The sequence below is a fragment of the Palaemon carinicauda genome, chromosome 28 (genome assembly GCF_036898095.1).
Source record: "Palaemon carinicauda isolate YSFRI2023 chromosome 28, ASM3689809v2, whole genome shotgun sequence".
Classification (NCBI taxonomy): Eukaryota; Metazoa; Arthropoda; class Malacostraca; order Decapoda; family Palaemonidae; genus Palaemon; species Palaemon carinicauda.
The window spans coordinates 1,446,634-1,461,633 of NC_090752.1; the positions used below are offsets into that span (position 1 = coordinate 1,446,634).

At 33.0% G+C, this 15,000-nt stretch overlaps 2 protein-coding genes across 2 annotated transcripts in view; one reads left to right on the plus strand and one right to left on the minus strand.

The window, feature by feature from the left end:
* The window catches only part of LOC137621971 (protein rtoA-like), a 100,070-nt gene extending 92,893 nt beyond the window's left edge, over positions 1-7,177 (plus strand). The window contains exons 2-3 of the mRNA XM_068352467.1: positions 5,219-6,268; positions 6,966-7,177. Of these exons, the coding sequence (XP_068208568.1) occupies positions 5,219-6,268; positions 6,966-7,069 (1,154 nt within the window). The 3' untranslated portion in view covers positions 7,070-7,177. The remainder of the gene's footprint in view (positions 1-5,218; positions 6,269-6,965) is intronic.
* A 6,668-nt stretch (positions 7,178-13,845) lies between these two features.
* LOC137621370 (C4b-binding protein alpha chain-like) overlaps positions 13,846-15,000 on the minus strand; it is a 23,673-nt gene continuing 22,518 nt past the window's right edge. Inside the window, exon 9 of the mRNA XM_068351668.1 lies at positions 13,846-13,982. Coding sequence (XP_068207769.1) covers positions 13,846-13,982 — 137 coding nt within the window. The remainder of the gene's footprint in view (positions 13,983-15,000) is intronic.

The following is a 15,000-nucleotide window of genomic DNA, read 5'->3' on the forward strand; positions in this document are numbered from 1 at the left end:
TATATATATATATTATATATATATATATATATATATATATATATATATATATTCATATATATATAGTATATATATATTTATTCATATATACATAAATATATATGTATATATTTATATATATATTAACATAACACACACACACATATATATATATATATATATATATATATATATATATATATATATATATATATATATATACACACATATGTACACACAAATACATATATATATATATATATATATATACATATATATATATATATATATATATATATATATATATAAACACACATATATATATATATATACAAATATATACAGTATACACACACACACACACACACATATATATATATATATATATATATATATATATATATATATATATATATATATATATATAAAAGGAGTAGCCTAGATGGAAATGGTTTGGGCATGTTCTTCGCACTCCCCAAAGAGCGATTAGGTCACCACACTTTCAACTGGGCTCCACAAGGCACCACAAGAGTTGGAAGAGCCCGTGCCTGGCCACAAGGGGCAGGCAATCTACAACTACAACAACAACAACCTGTGTTACTGTTAATCGCAAAGTTTCATAACTCAACAAAAAGGAATTAATCAAATATTAATAAGATTTAAGACAGGGTAAAATGGATCGCGATCAAATCCTTATACTTCGAATAAATAAATTTTGATTATTAGAATTATATTATATCATATAAATAAGTAATATTTCAGATGTCCCTCATTTGTATTCCGCTTGTTTATAAGTCATCTAATAATTCCAGAGAACATTTTTTTTAATATTCAAAAAGTTGAAAAGAGAATGACATTGATTTCATCATATTAAAATTCTAATTGATTAATTAATCTTGGCATTATTAGCATTTCCACTTTGCACTGTGGTTCTATTACTATTACTATTATAAGCTAAGCTATATCCCTAATTGGAAAAGCAAGATGCTATAAGCCCAAGGGCTCCATAAGGGAAAATAGCCCAGTGAGGAAGAGAAAAAATTAAAATGAAATATTCTAAGAAGAGTAACATTATTAAAATAAATATCTCTTATATAAACTATAAAAAACTTTAACAAAACAAGAGGAAGAGAATAAAGATATAATAGTGTGCTCGAGTGTACCCTCAAGCTAAAGAACTCTAACCCAAGGCAGTGGAAGACCATGGTACATAGGCTATGTCACTACCCAGGACTAGAGAACAATGGTTTGATTTTGGAGTGTCCTTCTCCAACAAGAGCTGCTTACCATAGCTAAAGAGTCTCTCCTACCCTTACCAAGAGAAAAGTGGCCACTGAACAATTACAGTGCAGTAGTTAACCCCTATAGTATTCATATATCCATACATATGTATGTACTGTATATATAAGAGGCATGTGTGTGAAGCCAGATAGACTCTACAAAAGAAAGTTTATTAAAAATGGAAATATGGTTATGCAAAATGTACGTGTATAATTTACTGGTGACAAGATAAATATACTTTACTTTGACAGGCCATTTCAACATCTGACATGAACAATTCGACTTACGATTTCAGGTTATTTGTAGGGAAGTGATTATGATTTTTTTCATTTTTTTTTTTTTCAAATATTTTTATCTCAACTGGCTGTAGCAATTTTGAATGTTTTTCATACTGTGTATTTATATTTTACTTTGGAATATAATACAAAATTTTAAGATATATAATTGTAATTGTTCAGAGAGACTTATTCATAAAAAAAAAAAAAAAATATTTTTTCAAAATTTTTTATCTCAACTGGCTGTAGCAATTTTTTTAAGTTTATCATACTGTATTTATGTTTTACTTCGGAGCATAATACAAAATTCTAAGATATATAATTTTAATTCTTCAGAGAGACTTATAAAAAAAATTATCTTTTCTAAACATTTTATCTCAACAGGCTGTAGCAATTTTAAATGTTTTCCATACTGTATTTATGTTTTACTTTGGAGTATAATACAAAATTTCAAGATATATATTGTAATTGTTCAGAGAGACTCATTTATAAAAAAAAAATATTTTTCAAAACTTTTTATCTCAACTGGTTGTAGCAGTTTTGAATGTTTTTCTTACTGTGTATTTATATTTTACTTTGGAGTATAATATAAAATTTATAAGATATATAGTTGTAATTCTTCAGAGAGACTTATTTATAAAAAAATTAGTTTTTCAAATCTTTTTATCTCAACTGGCTGTAGCAATTTTGAATGTTTTCCATACTATATTTATGTTTTACTTTGGAGTATAATACAAAATTTTAAGATATATATTGTAATTGTTCAGAGAAACTTATTTATAAAAAATTGCTCTGTCTAAAGGTTTAAAGTCCGCTCATGAATGGCAGAGGCAAGGGACAGTGACATTGCCCTATCAAGCAGGATATTGCCCTGGAGACTGTCTATATATACATTTGATCACGCTCAAGCCCCCTTCCATTCAAGCTATGACCAAGGAGGGCCAGGCAATGGCTGCTGATGACTCAGCAGATAGACCTATAGGCTCCCCAAACCTCCCATCCTTAGCTCACAAGGATGGTGAGGTTGCAGCGCCTAAAGAAACTATTGAGTTTGAGCGGGACTCGAACCCCCAGTCTGGCGTTCATTCAGGGATGTTACCAAATCTATTACTGCTCTTAAAATAGTTTGATTGTTCATTAATTCTCTTATAGTCTATTTATCTGTTTCCTTTCCTCATTGGGCTATTTTTCTCTGTTGGGGCCATAGGGCTTATAGCATCCTAATTTTCCAACTAGGGTTGTAGGTTAGCTTTAAATAATAATATACAAATGTCTAAGACTGACTGAAACTAAATATAATTCAAAATCATTATTTTTTTCTTCACTGAAGACTTCTTACGACTGAAAATTCAGTAGAGAATTTTAGCGACCTGATTTTAAATCACAAATTCTCATCCGATGTTACACTAACTCTTAAGTCTTTGTTAAAGTTTTTATAGTTTATATAGGAAATATTTATTTTAATGTTATTACTGCTCTCAAAATACTTTATTTTTTCCCTTGTTTCCTTTCCTTACTGGGCTATTTTCCCTGTTGGGGCCACTGGGCTTAAAACATCCTGCTTTTCCAACTAGGGTTGTAGATTAGCAAGTAATAATAATAATAATAATAATAATAATAATAATAATAATAATAATAATACAGCATGTAGCTCGATTGCAAAAACTGCATGCCAGTCTTATTATTTTTTCTCTGAGTAAACCTTTAATATATTATTATTATTATTATTATTATTATTATTATTATTATTATTATTATTATTATTATTATTATTATCATTCCTACTACTACTACTTGCTAATCTACAACCCTAGTTAGAAAAGTAAGATGCTATAAGCTTAAGATTGATAAAATCAGACCTCGGTGGCTAAAGAAATGAACTATTTTAATATTTTAGCTTACAATTGATAAAATCAAAAGACGCCCTCAGCTAAGGACATGAAATATTTTATATTTTAGCTTAGAATTGATAAAATCAAAAGACCTCCTTAGCTAAAGAAATGAAATATTTTATGTTTTAGCTTAGAATTGATAAAATCAAAAGACGCTCTCAGCTAAGGAAATGAAATATTTTACGTTTTAGCTTAAAAGAGATAAAATCAGACCTCGTTAGCTAAGGAAAGGAAATAAAGTATTTTATGTTTTAGCTTACGATTGATAAAATCAAAAGACGCCCTCAGCTAAGGAAATGAAATATTTTATGTTTTAGCTTACGATTGATAAAATCAAAAAGCCTCCTTAGGTAAAGAAATGAAATATTTCATATTTTAGCTTAAAATTGATAAAATCAGAGACCTCCTTGGCTAAGGTAATGAAATATTTTATATCTTAGCTTAGAATTGATAAAATCAGAGACCTCGTTACCTAAGGAAATGAAATATTTTATATTTTAGCTTAAAATTGATAAAATCAGAGACCTCGTTACCTAAGGAAATGAAATATTTTATATTTTAGCTTAAAATTGATAAAATCAAAAGACCTCCTCAGCTAAGGAAATGAAATATTTTATGTTTTAGCTTCAAATTGATAAAATCAAAAGACCTCCTCAGCTAAGGAAATAAAATATTTTATGTTTTAGCTTAGAATTGATAAAATCAAAAGACCTCCTTAGCTAAGGAAATTAAATATTTTAGGTTTTAGCTTGGAATTGATAAAATCAGAGACCTCGTTACCTAAGGAAATGAAATGTTTTATATTTTAGCTTGGAATTGATAAAATCAAAAGACCTCCTTAGCTAAGGACATGAAATATTTTATATTTTAGCTTGGAATTGATAAATCAAAAGACCTCCTTAGCTAAAGAAATGAAATATTTTATATTTTAGCTTAGAATTGAATAAAATAAAAAGACCTCCTTAGCTAAGGAAATGAAATATTTTATGTCTTAGCTTAGGATTGATAAAATCAAAAGACCTCCTTAGCTAAGGAAATGAAATATTTTATGTCTTAGCTTAGGATTGATAAAATCAAAAGACCTCCTTAGCTAAGGAAATGAAATATTTTATGTCTTAGCTTAGGATTGATAAAATCAAAAGACCTCCTTAGCTAAGAAAATGAAATATTTTATGTCTTAGCTTAGGATTGATAAAATCAAAAGACCTCCTTGGCTAAGGTAATGAAATATTTTATATTTTAGCTTAGAATTAATAAAATCAGAGACCTCGTTACCTAAGGAAATGAAACATTTTATATTTTAGCTTAGAATTGATAAAATCAGAGACCTCGTTACCTAAGGAAATTAAATATTTCATATTTTAGCTTGGAATTGATAAAATCAAAAGACCTCCTTAGCTAAGGACATGAAATATTTTATATTTTAGCTTAGAATTGATAAAATCAAAAGACCTCCTTAGCTAAGGACATGAAATATTTTATATTTTAGCTTAGAATTGATAAAATCAGAGACCTCGTTACCAAAGGAAATGAAATATTTTATATTTTAGCTTAGAATTGATAAAATCAAAAGACCTCCTTAGCTAAGGACATGAAATATTTTATATTTTAGCTTAGAATTGATAAAATCAAAAGACCTCCTCAGTTAAGGAAATGAAATATTTTATGCTTTAGCTTCAAATTGATAAAATCAAAAGACCTCCTTAGCTAAGGACATGAAATATTTCATGTTTTAGCTAACGATTGATAAAATCAAAGACATGAATGTAACGAGTTTGTTTCCTCTTCCAGGCACTGTAGCCAAACGCCCCGGTGGCCTCCTGCAGCCAATAAGCGTCGAAGGGCCCAGCCCCGCACCCGAAAACCCCCCGGGAAACCCACCTAGGGGTACTGGGGTCGGGCAGTCTCTTCTCCAGCCCTTCAATGGAAACGTGTACAACTCTCATTCCAGTATCAACACGGAAAACTCCCCCTCGAGCATATCCCACGGGACGCTGAATACGGACCACACGATCCAGTTTCAAGGTTCCAGCAACACTGGAAGCACTCGACCTCGCCCTTCTAGACGTCCACCTGGAAGCCTCCCTGGAAGCCTTCCAGTAGGTTCACCCGTAGTGCCATCTGACTCTGGAAGCACCCTCAACTCCGGAGGATCCAGCAGTATCAACTCCTTCGCGGGGAGTTCCAGCTCTTCGTCGCAAGGGTCGCTTCTGCAGTCTGGATTGCCACCCACTGGAAATGGTCTTAGCGGAGGGCTAGGATCCACGTCCTCGTTTCCATCTTCATCCAGCTCTGGCTCATCTTCCTCTCTCTCCTCTTCATCATTTGGCTCCTCTTCATCTGGCTCCTCTTCATCTGGGTCTTCTCCATCATTTGGTTCTTCCTCATCTGGGTCTTCTCCATCATTTGGTTCTCCCTCCTCTGGTTCATCTCCATCATTTGGTTCTTCCTCATCTGGTTCATCTCCATCTGGTTCTTCCTCATCTGGTTCTTCTCCATCATTCTCCTCATCTTCTTCCTCCTTCTCTCAAGCAGCTCCAGGTTCATCTTCATCTTCAGCATCCTCATCTTTCCCCTCCTCCTCTTCTTCTTCTTCTTCTTCCTCAGCATCTTCATCTTCTTCCTCCTCCTCCTCCTCCTCACCATCAAACCTCGGTCCCTCCTCCAACTCCCAGTCCGCTCCAAACATACCCAAAGGCAATAGTAACAAGGAAGTCAACCTCAACCTTGGAGGATTTGCCGGTTTTGGCTCGTCCTCGAATAAGAAGGAGTCTTCTCCAAGTGCTTTGGGAACAGGAGGCAAAGATGTGGCGAATAAGAAACCCAAGAGGAATAATGGCCGTAAGTCTCTTGTTTGGATGTAAATAGATTTAATAAAAGTTTTTTTTTCATGGCGAATTAGATTTATTTTAATGTAAATGATCGCTGTTTATTCTATTAAAAATAGTTAAATACATTTTGATATGTATATGTATTTATGTGTATATATACATACATATATATATATATATATATATATATATATATATATATATATATATATATATATGTAAATATTAGTATATACATGTATATATACATTATGTACATGTATATTCATATTTATGTATACATATATATATATAAGAATATATATAAATATATATATATATATATATATATATATATATATGTATAAGAATATATACATATATATATGTATATATAAACATATATATATATATATATATATATATATATATATATATATATATATATATACTGTAGCAATTTAGAATCAGTAACAACTATTTAAACAATGACAAAAACAACCATAAAGCTAATTATATCGACATTCACTCTTTTCCATTCAATAAAAAACAAAACTTTGAGCCAGAATCAAAATCAATATTCTTAGAAATAAAATTACCCTACTAAAAATACCTTCCAATTCGAGTTTCCTTAAAAAAAAAAAAAAAAAAAAAAAAAAAAAAAAAAAAAAAAAAACTATTTGTTACATCAATAAATGAAATTTCAATTGACTTTTATCTTCCCACAGAGACAGTGGTCGTTTCCTCCATATTGATGTGGGTGGTACTATTGCCCTCATTGATGACATTGGTAAGGCTGATGGATGATGCTGTCATGGGTTACGCTCTGTAGCGCTCCAAGAGGAGCTGGGAATAGTGACTGATAAACGTGTTTTTCTTCTTCAGGGGGTTGAAATATTGCTTTCCGTCCACAAGACAGAAGAGATGCTTTGAAAGTAGGGTCTTTTCGCTGTTGAAATATTAATATCTGTCCAAAAGACATAAGAGATGTTTATAAAGGAGGTTTTTTTTCAGTGTTGAAATATTGTTTTTCGTCCAAAAGACAGAAGAGATGCTTTGAAAATAGTTTTTTTTCAGTGTGTTGAAATACTGTTTTCCGTCCAAAAGACAGAAGAGATGTTTTGAAAGTAGGGTCTTTTCAGTGTGTTAAAATACTGTTTTCCGTCCAAAAGACAGAAGAGATGTTTTTAAAGTAGGGTCTTTTCAGTGTTGAAATACTGTTTTCCGTCCAAAAGTTATATAGGGTTCTGTCAGTGTGTTAAAACACTGTTTTTCGTTCAAAAGTTATATATGTTTTGAAAGTCGTTTTTTAAGTGTGATAAAACACTGATATCTATCCAAAAGACATAAGAGATGTTTTAAAAGTAGAGTCTTCTCAGTGTTTTAAAATACTGATATCTGTCCAAAAGTTATAAGAGATGTTTTGAAAGCAGTTTTTTCAGTGTGTTGAAATACTGTTATCTGTCCAAAAAGACATATGAGATGTTTTGAGAGTAGGGTCTTTTCATTGTTTTAAAATACTGTTATCTGTCCAAAACTCAGAAGAGATTTGTTGAAAGCAGTTTTTTTTTCATTGTGTTAAAATACTGGTATCTGTCCAAAAGACATAGAGATGTTTTGAAAGTAGGGTCTTTTCAGTATGTTAAAATACTGTTTGCCGTCCAAAAGTTATATATATTTTGAAAGTATGTTTTTTCCAGTGTGTTAAAATACTGATATCTGTCCAAAAAGACATATGGAGATGTTTTGAAAGTAGGGTCTTTTCAGTGTGTTAAAATACTGCTCGCCGTCCAAAAGACAGAAGAGTTGTTATGAGTCTTTTTTTTCAGTGTGTTAAAATGCTGGTTTCCGTCCAAAAGACAGAAGAGATGTTTTGAAAGTAGGGCCTTTTCACTGTGTTAAAATATTGCTTTCCGTCCAAAAGACAGAAGAGATGTTTTGAAAGTTTGAGAGTAGTATTTATAGTGTGTTACATTACTGTTTTCCGTCCAAAAATAGAAGAGATATTTTGAAGGTATGGCATTTTCAATGTGTTAAAATAGTGTTTTCCGTCCAAAAGTTATATATGTTTTGAAAATAGTTTTTTCAGTGTGTTGAAATACTGACATCTGTCCAAAAGACAGAAGAGATGTTGTGAAAGTAGTAGGGAATTTTCCGTATGTCAAAATACTGATATCTGTCCTAAATCTATTCTTGTTTTGAAAGTAGGGACTTTTTATTGTTTTAAAATACTGCTTTCCGTTCATAAATTATACTTGTTTTGAAAGCAGTTTTTTTTCAGTGTTAAAATACTGATATCTGTCCAAAAATCATATTGAGATGTGTTGAAAGTAGAATTTTTTTCAGTGTATTAAAATACTGTTTTCTGTCCAAAAGACATAAGAGATGTTTTGAAAGTAGGGTATTTTCAGTGTGTTAAAATACTGTTTTCCGTCTCAAAGACACAAGAGCCTCGGTTTCTACAGAAATATGGCAAAACTATAGATTCTGCAGCAATATAATAAAGCTACAGTTTCTGTAGCAATATAACAAAGCTATGGTTTCTGTAGCAATATAAGAAAGCTACAGTTTCTGCAGCAATATAAAAAAGCTACGGTTTCTGCAGAAATATAAGAAAGCTACAGTTTCTGTAGCAATATAACAAAGCTACAGTTTCTGCAGCAATATAAAAAAGCTACGGTTTCTGCAGAAATATAACAAAGCTACAGTTTCTGTAGCAATATAACAAAGCTACAGTTTCTGCAGCAATATAAAAAAGCTACGGTTTCTGCAGAAATATAAGAAAGCTACAGTTTCTGTAGCAATATAACAAAGCTACAGTTTCTGCAGCAATATAAAAAAGCTACGGTTTCTGCAGAAATATAACAAAGCTACAGTTTCTGCTGCAATATAAAAAAGCTACGGTTTCTGCAGAAATATAAGAAAGCTACAGTTTCTGTAGCAATATAACAAGAAAGATAATAAGGCTATAATTTCTGGAACAATATAATAAAGCTACGGTTTCTGCAGCAATATAATATAGCTACGATTTTGCTGCAATATAATAAAGCTACAGTTTTTACAGCAATATAACTTGGCTATGGCCTCTGCTGCAATACAATAAAAAATGGTTTCTGCAGCAATATTATAAAGCTACAGTTTCTGTATCAATAAAATGAAGCTACAGTTTCTGCAGCAATACAATAAAGCTAGTTTTTACGGCAATATAACTTAGCTAAGGTTTCTGCTGCAATACAATAAAAAATGGTTTCTGCAGCAATATATTAAAGCTACAGTTTTTACAGCATTATAACTTAGCTATGGTTTCTGCTGCAACATAATAAAGCTACAGTTTTTACAGCAATATAACCTAGCTATGGTTTCTGCTGCAATATAATAAAGCTACAGGTTTTACAGCAATAAAACTTAGCTATGGTTTCTGCTGCAATATAATAAAGCTACAGTTTTTACAGCAATATAACTTAGCTATGGTTTCTGCAGCAATATAATAAAGCTACAGTTTTTACAGCAATATAACTTAGCTGTGATTTCTGCTGCAATATAATAAAGCTACAGTTTTTACAGCAATATAACTTAGCTGTGGTTTCTGCTGCAATATAACAAAGCTACAGTTTTTACAGCAATATTATAAAGCTACAGTTTCTGTAACAATAAAATGAAGCTACAGTTTCTGCAGCAATATAACAAAGCTACAGTTTTTACTGCAATATAACTTAGCTATGGTTTCTAATGAAGCTACAGTTTCTGCAGCCATATGTTAAAGCTACAGTTTTTACAGCAATATAACTTAGCTAGGGTTTCTAATGAAGCTACAGTTTCTGCAGCCATATGATAAAGCTACAGTTTTTACAGCAATATAACTTAGCTAGGGTTTCTAATGAAGCTACAGTTTCTGCAGCCATATGATAAAGCTACAGTTTTTACAGTAATATAACTTACCTAGGGTTTCTGCTGCAATAAAACAAAGCCACGATTTCTGTAGCAATATAAATAAAATCCACGCAACGCCAGCAGCAACAGACACGAGACGAAGATCATGGACAAAGGTCATAAACATATGTCATAAATAGTTTGGCATCTGTCTATAAAACCCAAGACTCATGACTGAGGAACTCCAAAGGGTTCTTATAGGGGCAATAACCATTCTATCTGATTAATCCCTCTCCTTAAATAACCACGAAACGAGAAATGAATTCCTTACAGATTAGGTTTAATGACTGAAGATTCAATGCCTCTGACCTAGTCACCTACTATTAAGATGGAAATAGACAATAGTATCTTTTTTTCGTATGTGAACGATTGATTTTATGAGTATTTTCCGAATAGAATATCCATTTAAGTATACTAGGCTTAAGCATTCTTAAACTCGTCTCTTATTTTCTGCGATATGATTATAGCTCTCAGTAATAAATGTTTTAAAAAAATGACTTAATACAAAGAATGAGATCTTTCTCATTAAATAATTCTTCTTATCTTACAAGAACCATCTATATTGCTTTTAGTGTTGTATATTACGATGCTTTATCTACTGACATAATTCATGATTGTAATAATCATATAATTTCTCTCCTGGTTAACAAGCTTGTTAACTTTTCACAAATTCCTTATAATTTATATCTCAAACCTGTACATTGCTAGAGCTCTTGATATGATGATACTGCTGAATTGGAAGAATTCATATGTAAATAATGTATATTTGTCTTACTTAAAATTATCAAATTGTCGATAGTATGTGTGTCTTCAGCATTTCTTTCACTTTGTATACCAGTTATGTGTAAAATGTAAAATTCCTTTCATGAATAAAAGTTTTAACTTTGAGATTAACTTTACTTGGACCTTCTTTAACTTCTAGCAGGACTTTCCTTATGCTAGTCACACCAAAGCTGGTAATACTAAGGATTAGCTAGGATTATCAAGGGCCACTCCGCATCATCCAGGACTAGGCTTCCACCCAGGAGCGTCCCGGTTCACCCCAGATGTTTTTGACAGAAAAACACCCGCGGTGACGTCCCGGACTACCACGGACTTTCCCGGACTATCAAGACGCAACTACGGATTTCTTCCCGGACTATCATGACGCAACTACGTATTTCTTCCCGGACTATCATGACGCAACTACGGATTTCTTCCCGGACTATCATGACGCAGCTACGGATTTCTTCCCGGACTATCATGACGCAACTACGGATTTCTTCCCGGACTATCATGACGCAACTACGGATTTCTTCCCGGACTATCATGACGCAACTACGGATTTCTTCCCGGACTATCATGACGCAACTACGGATTTCTTCCCGGACTATCATGACGCAACTACGGATTTCTTCCCGGACTATCATGACGCAAATACGGATTTCTTCCCGGACTATCATCACGCAACTACGGATTTCTTCCCGGACTATCATGACGCAACTACGGATTTCTTCCCGGACTATCATGGTGCAACTACGGATTTCTTCCCGGACTATCATGACGCAACTACAGATTTCTTCACGGATCGCCCCGGATCAGGTCCGAGAATGTCCTGGATAATTCGGGAGATCGTTGTGACTGAAAGATTAACTTCAGAAAGATGAATTTGCCAAAACCTTAGAAAAAAATCCCAATGGGAACTTATTAAAAGCCACTATCATAGTCTTGAGAATACTACAGAAATGAGCTTAGGTTAAATCCCACAGCATGATGACAGCCATTGTACTAAGATTTTTACCAATTAATTTTGGCATCTTGGTTCATCATTGACGAAAAACCGGACACGTATTCTTATATGGATCAATGGGAAGCAGTTAGCAGGAGATACGATTACCTAGAACATCATTTGTGAAAAGACAAAGTTTTGTAAGTTTTGATAGGCAGAGGCTGCAATTGATCTCTCCAATTAAAATTTCATTTTGTATATCGTGTAAGGCTCATTTATGCCACAAGCAGTAGGAGGATTATGTACACATATATACTGTATATATATATATATATATATATATATATATATATATATATATATATATATATATATATATATATATATTGCACATTTAAACGTGTTTTTCATATTTCAAATAAGCCTTATATCTTAATACATTAAAGTCAGGATTCTCTTAGTGTCACTGTCATACAAGTATCCTGGACCAGGGTTAAAAACCCGGCCGGTCAGATGCTATAGACTTTGAGTGATTTCGCCCGGGGCTCTGACCCCGAGGTCGGTGAGAGAATCCAGACTTTAATGTATTAAAATATATGGCGTATTTGAAATATATATATATATATATATATATATATATATATATATATATATATATATATATATATATATATATATATATATATATATATATATATATATACATATATATATATATATATATATATATATACAGTATATATATATATATATATATATATATATGTATATATATCAGCTGTATATAATCTAGCCCACTACAGGACAAAGACCTCAGATGTGTCCTTCCACTCATCTCTGTTTATGGTCTTTCTATGTCAGATTATACCTGCCAATTTTCTTAGCCTGTCAATCAATCATCTTCTCTTCCTTCCCCTGCTTCTTTTGTATCTAAAGCTTTTAAAGGTTTAAAGGCTACTCATGAATGGCAGAGGCAAGGGACAGTGACATTGCCCTAGCAAGCAGGACAATGCCCTAGAGACTGACCATATATCAGGATCAGCGCCCAAGCCTCCTCTCCACCCAAGCTAGGACCAGGGAGTGCCAGGCAGTGGCTGCTGATGACTCAGCAGATAGACCTCTAGGCTCCCCCAAACCCCACAACCTTAGCTCACAAGGATGGTAAGGTTGCAGACACTAAAGGCACTATTGAGTCTGAGTGAGACTCGAACCCTCAACTGATAAACACTAGGCAGAGATGTTACCAATCAGGCCACAACAACCCTATTCTTAATGTCCCTCTATTATCTGTCAATCTCATTGTACCCCCTGCCCATATAATGAAGGCATAGTAGATTAGTAGAGTCTACAGTAGTTTAGTGTCCTCCTCTAACAATAAATTTACGTAATACTCGTATTAGCTAATTCCTTAAGGTATGTCTAGTTGGTTACGTACCATCCTTCATAAAGCAGTCCAATGAAGTAGTCTGATCAGTGACTTTCAATTCGAATTAAGGATTACTTATCGATGTTAATTTTGTTAAATCACGTGACACTGCAAATAAACATATATTTTCCCATTGATTTTATATATTTCATCTGAGGTCACAGATGACTATCTACTCACATGTTAGATATTCTGTCAAATTCTCCGGGTACTTAATTTTCGTTGACTTCTCTTAATTCTATTATAACATTTAATTCTATTATAACATTTGAAGAGACTTCTTCTATTAGCATCCTTTTTTCCTATTTGTATGGGGTCACACAGTTGCCTTCTTTTGAAGGACTTTGCTTTGGATTTTGGGATAGACCGTAGTCCCGACCAGCCACCATCACTCTTCCTCCCAGCAGCGATGAGTCATGGCGTAGTTAGGTCGACAGTTTGAGACGTGTGAGGTGTCTGTTATGTTTTTAGGTGTTGGAATGGCTGTGTTTGTGTGTGTATTAGCCTTTAACACCCATTTGCTTTACGCAAACCTATCCATCGATTACATGTATAATCCTGAGGTGTCTACACGGATAGCAAAGTGTCCGTCGTTCTGACTGGTCGGGTGAAGAGTTGAACCCGCGCCACAGACTTCTACAAAGTCTGAGCTTGCTGCCCAAACCAACTCAGCCATCGAGGCTCCATATCACATTTGAAGAGCGATTTGTAATATTCCCATTGGCTTTCGTATAGGCCAGCAAGAGCTGCATCAGGGAGAGTTTAACTTTTTTTCCCCAGTTGTAAACAATTTGTTGGTTGCTTCTTCATACTTCCAGAATGTTCAATTCTGAGATTTCTGCCTAAGTCTCAAAAATACTGGACACTACACTAATGTTAAGAAGACTACTACATAAAATTAAGTAAAAAGGAAATTCAAACAAGTGGAAAGCTTTATGACCTCAGTTTGAAGTAAGGTTGTAATGCGCATAGAAGAGCAATACTGCTCAGTTTGTTAAAGTTTGTTTACAGTTCTGTCCAAATTTCAAAATACTGGACACAACACCATGTTAAGAAGACTACTACACAAATTTAAGGGAAAAGGTACTTCAAACAAGTAAAAAGCTTTATGAAACTCAGTTTGAAGTAGGTTTGTAATGATCATATAAGAGGAATACTGCTCTGTTTGTTAAAGTTTGTTGACATTTCTGTCCAACTCTCAAAATACTTGAAACAGCAACAATATCAAGACGACTACTACACAATCACAAGTGAACGGGTAGATCAGGAAACATTCTGAAGTATGTATGATTGTAATAGGGGTAGAAAAGGAATACTACTCAGCTTGTTAAAACAAGTTTGTTGTACTTGAAAATATATAACAGCAATACTTCCCTCAAAAGATATTGTACCGCACGTGTTTCATACACGCTCTTACACTGTAATGTTATTGCTTTTTTATCACGCACTTTCTCATGCACTAATTGTAGAACAACCTGTTTAAGCTTGCCATTTCATGTTTCACATTGCTTGAATTTTTATGCCATTGTTACCCTTAACTGTTTGTATATTAGCTCGTTATCTTGTTAAATAAATGCACTTACAATCACCCAACCTCTATGTATCCCTTGTCAGGATGCCAGAAAACCTCAAACCAATCAATCAATGAATTAATCAATATGCAGTCAAGAAGTAATTTAATTATAAGATCATTGTTCTA